The following is a 14,702-nucleotide window of genomic DNA, read 5'->3' as shown; positions in this document are numbered from 1 at the left end:
GAACGCCCTGGCGTTTGTTGACGACGCGCAGGGTGGCGGGTTGCGTCATTACCTGGGGTATCACGCAGGTCATTGTTGATGTTATGACTTGCCTAAGGAGACAGTCGCACACCCATGGCCCCCCGCGACTTTCGATCGGCCATGAAATATGTACAAAGGTCCCGTCGAAGATGGTCGTGGAAAGGCAGCGGGTGTATTGACGTGATTTCTGCACGGCGGCAGGATCGGTAGGCTAAGGCCAGCGTGCAAAGGCCAGTTTAATCCGTCGTCGTGCGGTGAAGAGTTTGGGCCTGGTAAGTGCAGAGGAGCGAAAAAATCAGCCATTGTGATGAAAGTGGCGCTATTTGGGCCGCAATGGTAATTTTGTGGAATGTGCTGCAAACATGCTCGTCATGCACGCTGCAGTGCGCCAGATCAACCACTTTACCTCACGAAAAGCGCATTGTGTGGTGCTTACAACACATGCAGGTGGTGTGTGTGCCGCATGACGATGTGCATGTTGCGTGTGACATGAACTGAACTCTAGATTTAATTGAGGGGAGGGGGAGGGGGAAGATTAGACCTCCGCAAGGCAGAGGTGTTTTGCTGTTTTCTTGTCTAGTGTCCGTGGCGTTCGTGGAGCAGACCCGAACGAGCGTTGAAAGGAACAAGGTTCACACCCATGGCCACAAAGCTCCATCAGTAGTGCGCGGTGTAGCCGTGCACCGGGGGGGGGGGGGGGGGGGCACCTGCGGGATAGGGCTCAGTGCACAACAATGCCGCCACGCGCCACGGTGGTTATTGCGGCGGGTCACGCCGTTTTCCACAAAGTGTTGCTCAGGGCGCCGGCTTTCGTGCCCGACATGTGGTCAGCAGTTCAGCAGAAGCGGTGAGTCACAGTGCGGCCTTTGGACGCAAAATGACCGCTGCAGTCGACGCGCCCGAAAACACCAATCAACAACTACAGTGCGGCCCGGAATTGTCACCTGTGCCCCCGGGTAGACGCGCAGGGAATGATTGGGGAAATAAAAGTGTGACATTTTAGTTGTTATGTAAAGTAAATCAGAAAAGACTTGTGGAAGAGCCCACATGGGTTGTGGTCGTGCCATTCGTTTTGCATTTTTAATAAAAAAGTGCCGCGGGATTATAAAGTTGCGAGAAAAACGTTGGGGTACCGTTGGGCAGTGTTGCGCGAGGTACCTAAATCAACCGCTTGCTGACTAGCAGTGGCGGTTGGCGGCTTGGCGGCTTGGCTATTGAACGTTGCTGCTGCCATATATTATCACGTAACTAGTGTCAACAATCAGTGAATACTCCGCACGTCAAAGTGCACGCGAGCTGAGGCACGGGAATGTTGTAAGCATGATTTTATTACGCTCGTGACTATGGCTGGTTTGATAGCATGTGGCCATTCGAGCTGAAAATCTGGTATGAAGTTGAAATTGGAATGGCACCATTGGGTTGTGCGGCGTTCCCGCGGTTATGTGAACGGGCGGGGACAGACCCTGAACTGAATGCAACCGCACAGTTGTCCCATTCAGTACAATGTTAAGTGTCATTGTGCGGTTTAATGCAGGTGCATAGGCCTTGCACCATCTATCGCGTGCTAATTAATTCCTTGAGCCATTGAGGTCGGTTGGCTGGTCATCGCTTTGAAACGTCTTGCAATCATTTGGTGAAGATCCCAGGTCTCGGTTTCAGCCCAGATATATATATATATATATATATATATATATATATATATATATATATATACATATACATATTTGCAAATTTTCACACTCCGGGTTCGTCGATTCTGCCGTCTGGCTTGTTTTTGTTGACACGCGCCCGGGTGGCCGGCTAGATACCCTTCGCTCGGTTGGGGGGTCAATTTGACCCCCTCTGAGATCTCGGGGGCTGGGAATGCTAGAGACACCAAATTTACAGGGTGTCGGCCTGTATGTGAACTCACTTAGGTCAAATTTTGAGCTTCCTAGGTCACTTCCAGGTTGGTCTTTAAAGTGCCCCCAGAACCCAGGCAACTGTTTCTAAGCAAAAGGTCACAAGCCCATTTGAGGGCAGTGACCTTGTTTGCCTTTTTAAGGTCATGGTGACCAAAATAATACAAGACTGCTCTGAATTTTGCATTTGAGTAGGTGACAAAGATTACGCTAGGCAGTATGTTCCTAAGACAAAATGTCGACCTGAGTCATCTTAGGTCAATGACCTGTTCTGACCTCCAAGAAGTCAATGGGAGATGTATAATGCGGTTCCTGCTGTCAATAAATTCGAAATGAGCACCACAAACTATCCCATACGGCAAACCCTAGAGAAATAAATCAGGTCGGTCTTAATCTTGGTCTGACCTTCATGTCTGACCTTAGGTCAACGTCATTTGCTCATTCAGTATTTGTGGCGCCTAAGAAAGCATCTCAGAGTTGCATGGCTTCGTCAAACACTCTGTTATTGCATCAAATTGGACGACTCCCTAGAAATTACCTTCGCTGAAACCATGGCGTGACTTTGACCTGCCGTAGATCAGCAACGTTACAAGGTACATCTAATTGTTTTATGTAAAACGATTCGCTGTTCAGTTGTCTACAGCTATGCAAAATTGGATGTGGCTACGCCGCGCCGTTCGAAAACCATTCTGGAAAAACCTTCGGGGGGTCAATTTGACCCCCTCCCCACCCGAGCGCGTGTCAAAGTTTCACAGTGTGCCTGTGAGCAGGATTTGCAGGATTTTGTGGATGCAGAGTTTTGTAAGCAATGTGTTCATGCTCAAGCGACCCCAGACTCGGGTGTAATGCTGGGCATCCTAGTGGAAAAGCGGGTCCCAATGCTCAAAGTCCCCGTAATCTATTTTTGGGGTCTCCAGAAGGTACGTCCCAGCGTGATGTGGTTGAGTAACCTGGAATTTATGGTTCCTCAGACCCCCGGATGCTCACTGTGTTTTCCGACGTGCCCGGGAGCAGTGCGTTTCCGAGGGAAAGCGCGTGGGGAAGTTTTCCCATCTCGATGCTTGCTTTATTAGCCCGTGGACATTGTGTTGGAGCTTGACGGCACACGTAGCTTTACAGAGGGGGAAGGGAGTATGTGCCTCCGGCGGTACTATGTGCGTACGCCCCTGATTTACTGAAGGTTTTTTCTGGCTCCGCCTTGAAGACGTGCGGGGATGTTTTACCCTCCGGCTGGCGCGTGCGGCGGCGTACGCCGGTGTCCTCGAGCTCGTCGGCATTCGCTCCGTGTCGTCGGGCGCCCTGGTGCTAATACCCACCGACCGCTATGGGATGACAGAGGCGCGTCCAGGCTCGGTAGCCGGTGGGGCGGAGCGCCGGGCCGGGGGCGGTTTCAGAGGAGAATGCTGGGTGGTGTGGTGGGGCCGGACGCGGTCGGTCCTCTGAAGCCGCGGAGGGCGTGGCAGAGGCGGGCCCAGATCCGCTTTCAGAAAGGTGCCGGATTACACGGCGAGAGAAGTTGGGGGTGTTCACCACCGGGTAAGAGCGGCATTCCGATTGTGACCGTGCATCCCTTTACCAGCATGGACGGCCGTGCTTCGGTCGCACAACTTTCCTATCTTCGCCGCTGAAATCGGATGGGTCCCCAGTATTGGCTGACTGGGCCCGCCTCCGCCGCCTGCAGTGTTGCTAGGCGCTTGTCGGGCGCTGCCCAGGCAGCAGACGGAGGTCATTGGCGCCGTCTCGCCGGCCGTGAGGACGGGGTGCGGCCGTCTGCGTGACCAGGCGCTGCGTGGGCGCCGCGTGGCGCTGGGTCAGCGACGCGTGAAACCCCGCCGCCGTCACTGCAAGGCTCTCCCCGCGGGGGGTCTCGGCTGCTGTTCGGTCGTGGTGGATGCTCGTAATGCACCGAACGACACTATGGAAACGTTCATAATGCGAAGGAGACGTTCAGGTAGGCGGTGGTTATGCCGCAAAGCTGGACGTCGCAGGCAGGATCTGACGTGGTTAAACTTTTCCCGGGTCCAGTGTTTTCGGCGTGGCCGGTGGCGTCTGGAGATATTGTGATGGTGGTGTATGGTGTGATGTGTTCGTGAAGCACTGTATGCGACTTAGGCTGATCGCTGGCGTAGTGCAATATGATCCCAGCAATCGACTCGTCGGAAGGCTTCAAATAATCGATCCGTCAAATTGATGGATGACTGTTTTACCCCAGCTGCAGTATCGTTTACAGTTTGTGTTGGTCGGTCAGCGTCGTTTACAGTTTGTGTCGTTGAGTCAGCGTTATTTACAGTCAGTATCGTTTAGTGCGGACGGGTGGTGTAAGTGAGAGACGCTATTTCTTATTGCTTTAATTTGGGCTATTTAGGGATATTTGGCTTTAGTTTTGGCTATTTCTTATTACTTTTAAGTCATTATGGAAGCAGAATTGGTTGGTGCTGGGGCCAAGTCAGTTTTCGGTACAACCCAGCATGTCCTGTAGCTTTCGGCCACGCCACCCACTGGCTGCACTGAAATGGCCGGTCCTGCAGCGGGCTTTGTTGTGCGCAAGTCGGCAGCTTTGCTTCATGTAAGCGGTGGCTCACGGCGCCACCCGACCTTTTGATGATGTGTTTTGTTCCTGTTTTATTAACCCAGACCGGCGCATTAACTCCATGGGGTCTGGCATATATCATAAACAAACGCGGCACAACGCCCCGACAAAGCCGTAGGAGCTCGCGGGCGGCGCTGGTTTCATTGTTAAGGACTGTTCCCTGGAAGCTCCATCTATAACAGATGCTTGGAACGACCCGTTCCATTGGATTTGGTGACGAGAACCGGGTGCATTGTGAAAGGCTCGGAACCCACACACCCGTTTAGTTATTTAGTGTTTGCCCGTCCTGCCGCGGCTCCCTTCGATCCATAGTGACGTGCGCTTGATTAGGTTCGCTGTAAGGATGAAAGCGTTCGGAATTAATGGCGCTGATCCATCTGTCGTTCCGAAAGCTTGTGTTTTTTCTATCGATTTCTTAGCCGAGCAATTATGTTTTTTTGGTGCTCGCTCGCATCATGATTGCGTCGATGGTCATCTTAAAACATTTGCCGTCGTTTTTGCTCGGCTATTTGAAATGTCACCATTCATTACGTAGTGCTTTCATTTCAACGATTTCGACGTAATCATTCAAGTCCGTTGTCAGCAGTTGCCACGTGCAAGCCAGCAGGTCGTTTATCGCGAGTGAACTTTGGTCTCGTTCAAAAGACGTCTGTGTTTGCAGCGAGCACCATATTTCAGCGCAAACACGGATTGCACCAATCAGACCCACTTCTTCCTGGCTCGGTGCGCACGTGATCGACCCATGCACGGCCAGACTGTGCACGTGGCACGGCCGGACCGTGCATGTGGCACGGCCAGACTGTGCACGTGGCACGGCCGGACCGTGCATGTGGCACGGCCGGACTGTGCATGTGGCACGCGGCTCGCGAATCCGCCGGCACTACGCAGTTGTCCAGGCAGACACACGGCCGGGGGACCGAGGGCCGATGTCACATGACTCGCTCCGGTCGCCAGGCGTGCGGTCAGCAGGGCATCACGTGACGCTTTCGCAGCGGTGTCGTGGGATGGCGACAGGCGATCCGTCCGGCGATCGGAGGCGGTAATGTGTTGCATAATGATGATGCATTCCTGCGTAATGAGGCGTGCAAATTGATGACGGTCGCCAGGGCTTCGCCAGACGTTATCGTCAATCGAGACGAATCACCCAGAAAGCGGACTGTGGTTCTGGCGAGTCCCGGAACGCCAAACAATCAACCAATGACCGGCGTCGCCTTGGTTATTCGGTTCGGCCGCGCAATTGGCCCGAGCTTCACAGGTCGGGGCTAGTCTGGTTAACACTCATGCTAGGCGGCCGATGGTTTCCAGGGCGTCGATGCCGCTCTGATCTCGGGAGCTGGGTGATCTCCCGTGTGGTCTCGGGAGCTGGATGATCTCCCGTGTGGTCTCGGACCTGGATGATCTTCCCTGCTCTCGGAGCTGGATGATCTCTCCTGCGGACGTGGGTGTTGCCGTGACCACGTCATCATGGTCTCTAGTTTCAGTTGTCCGATAGACTCCCGCAGCCGCCGTCTTTTTCTGCAGTCAGCGATGAAGATATCAGGCTGACGGGTTGAGCCCTTCGACGCCGCGTTGGACGCCCCCGCTTGCACAGTCGGCGAGGTGCCGCCGTCACCCGCCTTTCGCCGGCACGTGCTCCGAACGGGCGTCTGCGCTTTATCTGTTTGGGACGCTCCGTTGGGGACCGTACCGCCGACCATGACGAAAGGTCAGGGATGGCGCGTGCTGCGACGCACGTGGTAGGGGGAGGAGTGCGAGTCCCGTCGCCATAGCAACGCGCGCGCTTCGCAAGGCGGCTGGCCAACGCGTTGATCGGCGCTTGGTAACAACGTTCAAACGGACAGGACCGCGTCGGTTGTCCAGTGATGCCTTTCCAGGGTCCGGTGCAGGCCCAGCGGTCGTGGGTGCCGCGGGGATTACCAGGTACTTGGATTGGAATGGGTTTTTATGTTGTGGAGCTGCATCTTTCGACGGGTACATGACGACTTATGCGGATGATTCAAAGACGGACGCAGGTGTAGGGTGCGCTTTTGTGTGTGGATCCACAACACGGTCCTTCGCGCTGCCTTCACATGCGTCGGTCTTCACCTCCGAGCTTATAGCCATCAGCAAAGCTCTCTGTTTTATTGAAGTGGACGATAGCAATTTGCATTTAATTTCTTTCCGACTCCTTGAGCAGCCTCCTGGCTGTTGGCGGCTTCTCCCCGTCGAATCCACTGGTCCAGGACATTCAATCGCGCCTTAGCTCACTGGATCGAGCAGGAAAAACGATCGTTCTGTGCTGGATCCCAAGTCACGTGGGGATATGCGGAAACGATCTTGCTGACGCGGCAGCAAAGCGCGCTACGACAGGGACTAGAATTCCTATAACACAACTACCAGCTCAAGACATGTACCCCGCAGTGTCGTTGTTTATGCAGAAGAGATGGCAGTTCCGCTGGAACTCGCTGAGTGTCAACAAGCTGCAGTCGGTGAAACCCCGTATTGGACTGTGGCAGTCGTGCTTTTGGGACAATAGGGTGGAAGAAGTTGCCCTTTGCCGGTCACGCATAGGTCACATGTGCTACGCACCGTCACCTGCTATTGGCTGGCGACAGGCCATGCTGCAGTCGATGCTCTGACCCGCTGACCGTGCATCACGTACTGGTCGCTTGCCGCCACCTTACTGCAACGAGAGCGCAGTTTTTCGGACACCACGTCCAGAGTCGCACGCTATGTGACTTTTTAGGGGATTCTTCGAACGCCGTCGAGTTTGGTAGAGTGCTCCAGTTTCTTCGCGCTATAGATTTCCCAGCAATCGTTTCATCACGTCACCAGGCCTGATCATCAAGGCTTTATAGGGTGACCTGATTGATGCACTTTTCTGATTGGCGGCTCTGCATTAATTGATAGTTATGGGCGCTGCATGACCTACAGCAGTCGATGCGCCCTAAAGCCCCAAATCATCATCGTCACTATGTTGTGGAGCTGAGGTTATTGATGGGGCAGAAAGGTCTTGGAGACAGTCTCGTCGACAGTTTTGGAGCTTTCCTGTCGTCGAAAATTTTAACAGCCATGGGATGGCCATGCAGCGTGGGATGCACAACTGATTGTCAGTGTCCGGTGGTGGCGAGTCCTGCGTCGTGGATAATCCAGATGAGGGCCCGAATTGAGACCGCATTTTTATCTCCAAAAACCGCGCATCCAATCACCAGTACTGAGGTTTTGCCCGTGGTGCTTGTCCGCCACGCGCCTCTGGTGCTCCCCCCCCCCTCTCTCCCACCCCAATTCCGGAGCTTACGTAATGTGCTATGGCCCGGAGGTGACCTCGGCTTGACATGACGTTTCCTGTGGCGTCTGCGGTGCCTGTTTTCACGAATGCGAGAGACGATTGTTTGTTTTTACAGCGAGGTATCTGGCTAGTAACACACTGTTGAGTTTCGTTGTGTGACGGACAACGGCCTTGTTTGATGATGGTCTACAGCTCTGTTTTGTGGAGATCAAGCATTGCGCCGGTGGGGCTCAGGGCCGGGTTAATAAACTGACGTCAGGTTTTTCAGCCACCCTGGTGCGTCTTCCTGGCTCTTGTGTGTACTGAACGGTTGACTGGAACAAACTGGTAACCGTGATCTAAGTCTCGTGTAGCGAGCACTCTAGCGAAGTTGGTGGCGGATTATACAAAAAGAGGCGGATTGTACAAAAACAATGTGACTACAAGCATGTACTATGCTTTGAACTCGGCGCTTTTTAGCAGAAATTTCATTCACGTCGGGCCTGTGGCTCGATTTCCGTCCATGATTTTCCATTACCCTGATTCGTCTTACGGGCTAGTGGATGGCGCCATCAATGGTGTTAACGTCGGTTTAATGGGATCATTCCTCGGAACCGGAAGGGCCAAAGACTTACGGGTGTTAACTACGCGTATATCTAAACTATCGGTCCCGTGGCAACCTACGAGCAACCTTCGGGCGCCGACCCTCGGGGTAGGAGCCTTAAGGTTCCTCGCGTTGCCCGCGGTTCCTTTCTGTCCGGGTGAGGGGCAGGCGACGCCATGTAGCCTAAGGAGCTGGGTGCGTCATGAAACCCCAGTGCCCCCAACACTCGAACACAAACACCCCCAGAGTCTCAAGGGTGCGAGCTATCGTGGCTAACTGCATCCTTCTGTCCTTGCAGCTACTCCGACTACATCACCACGGCGCGCTGGTTCGTCAACATGAACTACTTCGTCCACTCGATGATGTACAGCTACTACGCCTTCAAGGCGCTGCGGTACCGCGTGCCCAGGTAGGACCGGAAGTGGGGACCCGCCCGAGGACGGGGAGGTAGTTAGGGAGGGCGAGCGGAGCTGGGCTGGGCGGAGCTGCGGAGGAAGAAATGTCCGCGTCTCTCTTCACGCATGTCTGTAGGTGCTCGAATGCTACGAGATGACATGACACCCGCTCCCACACATATCCACACACACGCGTGCGGCCACGCATGCACACACTACGCCTACCACGCCACCCACACACCCCCAACCACACACCCCCACCCACACCCCCCACCCACACCCACCCACACCCACCCACACCCACCCACACCACCCACCACCACCCACACCCCACCCCACACACCACACACCACACACCCACACACACCCACACCACACACACACACACACACACACACACACACACACACACACACACACACACACACACACACACACACACACACACACACACACACACACCACACACACACACACACACACACACACACACACACACACACACACACACACACACACACACACACACACACACACACACACACACATCACACACACACACACACACACACACACACACACACACACACACCACACACACACACACACACCACACACACACACACACACACACACACACACACACACACACAACACACACACACACACACACACCACACACACACCTACCACACCACCCACACACGTGCCACACGTACACACACACCACACAGATATATTTTGTCGGTGTCTTTATTGGACGAGGGAAGTGCGACTATAACAAGATAGTTTCCGTCGCAAAAGACCCATGTGATCCCTTTATACATTGATGCAAAGGTGAGTCCGCTTAATTTCAGTCCTCGATATAGTATGGAAAAAACGCCTAAAGAGGTGTCGTAAGAAGAAAAGAAACTTCGCCTGTGCGACAGCGGTTTTTGTGGTGTCTTAATACGAAGGTTCGTCATAACTGCGCCAGCCCTGTTCTAAGCAGCTCACGCATTGGCCGTGTGTACAGCACGCACATATTTCGATTAAACAACGCCCAACAGTCCCCTCATGCGGCAAATGCGGCGAACTGCTGACTGTCAGTATGTCTTGTCGACTGTCGACAGCTGTCTGCCGAGAGGGGGAAGTTCTTCGGTGGCCTGAGGCCACTGGCGTCATTTATCGGAAAACGTCCTGCGATAGAACCGTATAAATTGCTGAACTTTCTGGGCGCTACCGGCCTTCGGGTCATGTACTCTTCTTTTTAGCAGTATAACGCTCAGGAAGTAATAGGTTCGAGCGCGAAATAGCCCAGTAGCTGCTGCGCTCACAAAACGCCTCAAAAATGACAAAACCTGACAGCCTTCCGCATCTGCTGCGCAGGTGGATCTCCGTCACCATCACCACCTGCCAACTGGCTCAGATGATCGTCGGCTGCCTCATCAACTTCTACGCCTACCACGTCAAGACCAGCGGCGGCGAGTGTGACGTCTCCTACCTCAACATCAATCTCTCGCTCGTCATGTATTTCAGCTACTTCGCACTGTTCGCGCACTTCTTCCACAAGGCCTACCTGGCCAAGAAGCCCGACCGCAGCGTCACCAACGGCGCCGTCAAGAAGGTCGAGTGATGGCGGCGGCCGCTAGATGACATTGCGACAGTCGCTGGGCGCTTGGCATCGATGATGGCTATGGACGGACCGGCTTGTCCAACTTGCGGTCCCTGCCAGCGGCACCCGTGCTTTGGGTCGCCTGAGGCGTCTATCCGTTGCACTTTAGACGAGCTGTTAGGTTTTCACGAGCGGGATAACCAACGGGAGTCCGCTTCTTGTTTGGTTTTAACACCCATTTGTGTTGCTTTCCCGAAATTCGGGAGCGTTTTGCGCACTGCAGTGGTCCTTTGTGTGCTTTACTTCAGATGTTGTAAGTGATGTCAGGCATATTTTCCGTTCATTGGTTGCGCTTAGACTGCTTCAACAGATTTCATGGGAAAGGTATTCCACGTTTTGCAATATGGTATAATATTCATGTATTTTTGACAACTTTCCGCACAATCTTTCAAGAACATCAAAATTTCCGCAAACGGTTTCCGTCTAAAGTTTTCTTTTTTAAGGTTCGTTTCGAAGTCGGCATCTTCAACACAGCAAGACTCAAGATTATATTTGCAAACTGTACAGTATTGGCAACCCACAGTATTGAGCAGCCAGAAATAATATGGTGGTTTCAAATGTATCCAATGCCATGAGGCCAGTAAGATACAAAGAGGGTAGATGGCTGTGCTAATATGGTTCATTTGTTTCCACAAGCTGCATCATTTTCCACGTCATACTCCATGCCGCATTGTCTTGACTCTGAGCTTCAAAGTTACAGATACCGTGAGATGGATTTGATGGGCGTGACGTCTGCAAACGTCACTGATGGGCTGTTCTCTTGTTAGATGTTTGGAAACATGTAAGCTTTAACTTGTTTGCATCTGTTGTTCCAATCTTGAGGATATCTGTCATTCCTTTCAGCGCATTCCGTCATAAGCAAACGTTCCGTTGTTAGGATCTCCCTCGTTGTGATCATTTACTCAGACCGTAACTGCACGGCTATCCCAAGAGCTCCGATCAGCCCCAGCAGAAGGAGACTGCTTGTTAAGCCGGAAGCCCGCACCTGCCGGACGCAGGTTTCTCTCGCTGGGAAGTCACCAAACGCTGCGCTTCTCGTGGCGCTTCCACCGGAGCGGACCGACGCTCCGCCACCGTCGCGCCCGGCTCCACTCGTCGCGCACACTCCGCGGGCTCCGGGCGCGGAATGACTCAGACGCACATGGGCGGAGGCGCCGACTGGCGCCCGGGTTCCGCGCAGGCGGCGCGGGAGGGCGCGGCTGGCGCCCCCGCGGGACTCTTCTGTGTCGACCCGTTAGGAAGGGACGGCTCGTCGGCGTATCCGCTGTTAGGCCTTATCGCATGCGGGTTAGGTGTTGCGGGCGCCGTCGGTCCTGATTAGGCCTGTCTGTGATGCACGCGGTTCGAACTGCCACGGCCCCTCCGACGCCCCGATCTGTCGCGGTCCCCGTGTCGTGCACGATCTTGCCGAACAACCCTCGTGTTGCCGCTCGTCCGCTTGCCACTTGGTGCTAGGTGTAGGAGCTACGCACTGTTAATCAGTTCATGTAAGGCCGCGCGGAAATTGTCGGCGTCGACGTGTGCATGGAAATTCACGGAGACGCGCACTGCTCTGCCGGACGGATGGGGCCGCGTGCCCTGGCGCATGTCCGGGGAACGACAGCTTCTCGCTACGGGCAATAGATGGCGCTGGTCTCACCGCTGGCCCCTGCACAGGTGATCTTGGTAGTGACGCGGGATGCATTGGCGTATGGTGGTAGGACGAGGCTCGGCAGATGGCGGATTTTCACGCGGTGCGACCAGCAGAGCGTTCCTCCCATGATAGTTGCGAGTTGTATCTCGGCGTCGGTCTGTCTCCCTTGTTGGGTGTGTGAACGAGTGTCGAGAGTGAGAGGCTGGCCCTGACTGCTATGTCGGGAGTGTGGGAGTGAGTGATGGCGGCTCTGGTTGCTGCGTCGGGAGCGTGCGAGTGAGTGGTGGGGAGTGTCGGAGCTCGCTGCGTAGCAAGGACTGCGATGATCGTGAATAAATTGTGTCTGCGGCCGCACGGTAACCAGTTTGTAATGCACGTTACTTGCTCCTGGTTTGCGAGAGGAAATCTGACTGAAGGAGCCGGATAGTGGACAAAATACCCGTCCTGCACCTGCAGGTGGCAAACCTGGCGAATGAGTCAGAGGTTTTTTTCCGTAGAATCCATCCAGGGCAAGGCCCATCCGAAGTGTTGTCCATCCACAGCGTTTTTGGCACGTGAAACGGTCTCGCCTTGCTTCTTGTATAAATAAGCTAAGCAAGGCCTCAGGGTGGATGAGATGCAATGGTTTTTGCTTGATCCGGACAGCTTTACGGGCTACACGGCATAATACTTTTGGAACCACACGTTGCAAGTTCCTGCAGCATTCATCAACAAGAGGCGCAATTCTTTAGAAATATGTATAAGTCCCTGTCATAGTTACAATATATAGATAGTCGCCAGCCTCCTTTGACAACTGCTTTCGTCCCGATGCATTTAAAGTACACAGCACGCTGCCTTTCGCCCAGTTTTGGCTCCCGTTATTTCGGACATTTTTCTTAGAAATTGAACGGAATAATGCCAAATAAGAACAGATATTTGGTAGGAAATTACCAATTTCTAATGGTTTTAATGAGTATTCTAAATATGTTCTAGCATAGCAACTACGTGACCGTGCACGTTTTCAACAGCACACTTGAAACACCACAAACACTGCACAGCCAAAAAGCCTGGCTGTGCACGTCATTGACAGCCAAGCGTTCCTCGTTGGCGCGGACCAGCTCCGCGACAAAACAACCTATAAACAGAGGTAGACTCCGAAGTCTTATCATCCCTCTATACCATTCCATTTAGAGGCACTCCGTGAAGGAAACGATGTCCGGGTGCTTGCCAACTACCTGGACATATATACTTATCACAGAGTCCAGACCCCATCACAGCCCCGCTCTATTTCACCTCGGCAAGTGGCGGCGACAGTCAGACATCATATTCATGTTAGTCTTTTAAACCAACTACATTTTAACCCGTGTATGATTGGTTGCAAAATCCCAGGAGAAATATAGATGCTCGCGTAATTTGTTTGCGCCATGTACACGTCGCCATAGGGTCACCGCACTCCATACACATTTCCATGTTTATTTCCATACATCTTGTATTCCGAATACATATTCCAGTGTATTCGGAGGGAGTTGTGGGCGTGCCTGGACGAGTCCGGCAAATCTTAAAAGCATGCCGATGAAGTATCAGGCTTTGGAAGGATGAAGGGCGCACTGCATGTATACCATGAACGGCCGGATAAACGAGACATCAATGCAGCGCTGACCCAGCCCGTACTTCGATGCTAACCCGCTACGGGCAGCTGAAACTGACTTAACATCGATGTCCGTAGCCAGAGCCGCACGCCGACCAACACACAGTGACAGCAGGATTGGGCAACAGAGTGCACAGATTGTCTCAGTGGATGAACGTGAAGTTGGGACATTCGTAATTAGCTAGGCATGGTAGCAGCGGTCTGAACCATACGTGAGAGGTCGGGAACAAAAGCGATAACGTCTGGATAAAATTCTCGAATTTAGGCAATGCGATGAGACCAGGTGAGTGACGTCGTATAGTTTGATATGAGCGAGAAATGATTAGAACTGTTTGTTGCCGACATCATGAGGAGGGCACCAAAAAATGGCCGCCGTTAGAAAATTAGAAAATACGCCGTTCTCGTATAAGTCTGACCCCATGACTGTAGGCGTTCCCTTCGAGCAGTGTGGAGCCTATAGTGTCTCAGACTCAAATGTCTAGCATTCTTCATTCATGGTCATAAAATCGAATTTGTGAAGCATGTGCGAGCCTTATACCATGATTTCGACCTCTCACCGCCCTCCCCAAAATTGTTCGCGACGCCGAAGACAATTTCCACAACTTGTGGATTCCATGATTCCGTTTCTTTCAAATTCAAACCAATGGCTCTTCGGCCAGGACGGCACATTGCTCCAAACGCTATGCTCCGTTGGAATGGAAAGATATTCGGATTTCCACAAGGACCTATAATGTGGGCGGGAAACTGAAGTGAGGCGCACAGATGTCCTCACCGTTGGAGAATGTTTACCAAAGTACTCATGAGCGCAGCTTTCTGTTCAGTTGGAGGCTTCAGCCCCTCCCCCTCCCTCCCCTCTAACTTGGTGTTTAGCCCTCCCCCTCCACTTAGGAAAGAAAGTGGACCAAATCTGAGCATAAACCTACTTATTGCCATTTTATGCGGTACGATTGGTCAAGTCGTAAGACTTAATCCTTGAAAGACCTGCTAGCAAAGCTACTGGAATAGGGTGCATCGTGCAACGACTAACGAA

The 14,702-nt window shown here is 53.1% G+C and overlaps 1 protein-coding gene across 1 annotated transcript in view; it reads left to right on the top strand.

The window, feature by feature from the left end:
• Positions 1-12,412, top strand: part of LOC119104219 (elongation of very long chain fatty acids protein 6) — a 38,020-nt gene extending 25,608 nt beyond the window's left edge. Inside the window, exons 3-4 of the mRNA XM_037227884.1 lie at positions 8,662-8,772; positions 10,127-12,412. Of these exons, the coding sequence (XP_037083779.1) occupies positions 8,662-8,772; positions 10,127-10,373 (358 nt within the window). The 3' untranslated portion in view covers positions 10,374-12,412. The remainder of the gene's footprint in view (positions 1-8,661; positions 8,773-10,126) is intronic.
• The last annotated feature ends 2,290 nt before the right edge of the window (positions 12,413-14,702 follow it).

The sequence above is a fragment of the Pollicipes pollicipes genome, unplaced genomic scaffold (genome assembly GCF_011947565.3).
Source record: "Pollicipes pollicipes isolate AB1234 unplaced genomic scaffold, Ppol_2.1 Scaffold_6052;HRSCAF=7182_pilon_pilon_pilon, whole genome shotgun sequence".
Classification (NCBI taxonomy): domain Eukaryota; kingdom Metazoa; phylum Arthropoda; class Thecostraca; order Pollicipedomorpha; family Pollicipedidae; genus Pollicipes; species Pollicipes pollicipes.
The sequence above is the reverse complement of the archived record's forward strand: the minus strand, read 5'-3'. Positions and strand labels throughout refer to the sequence as shown.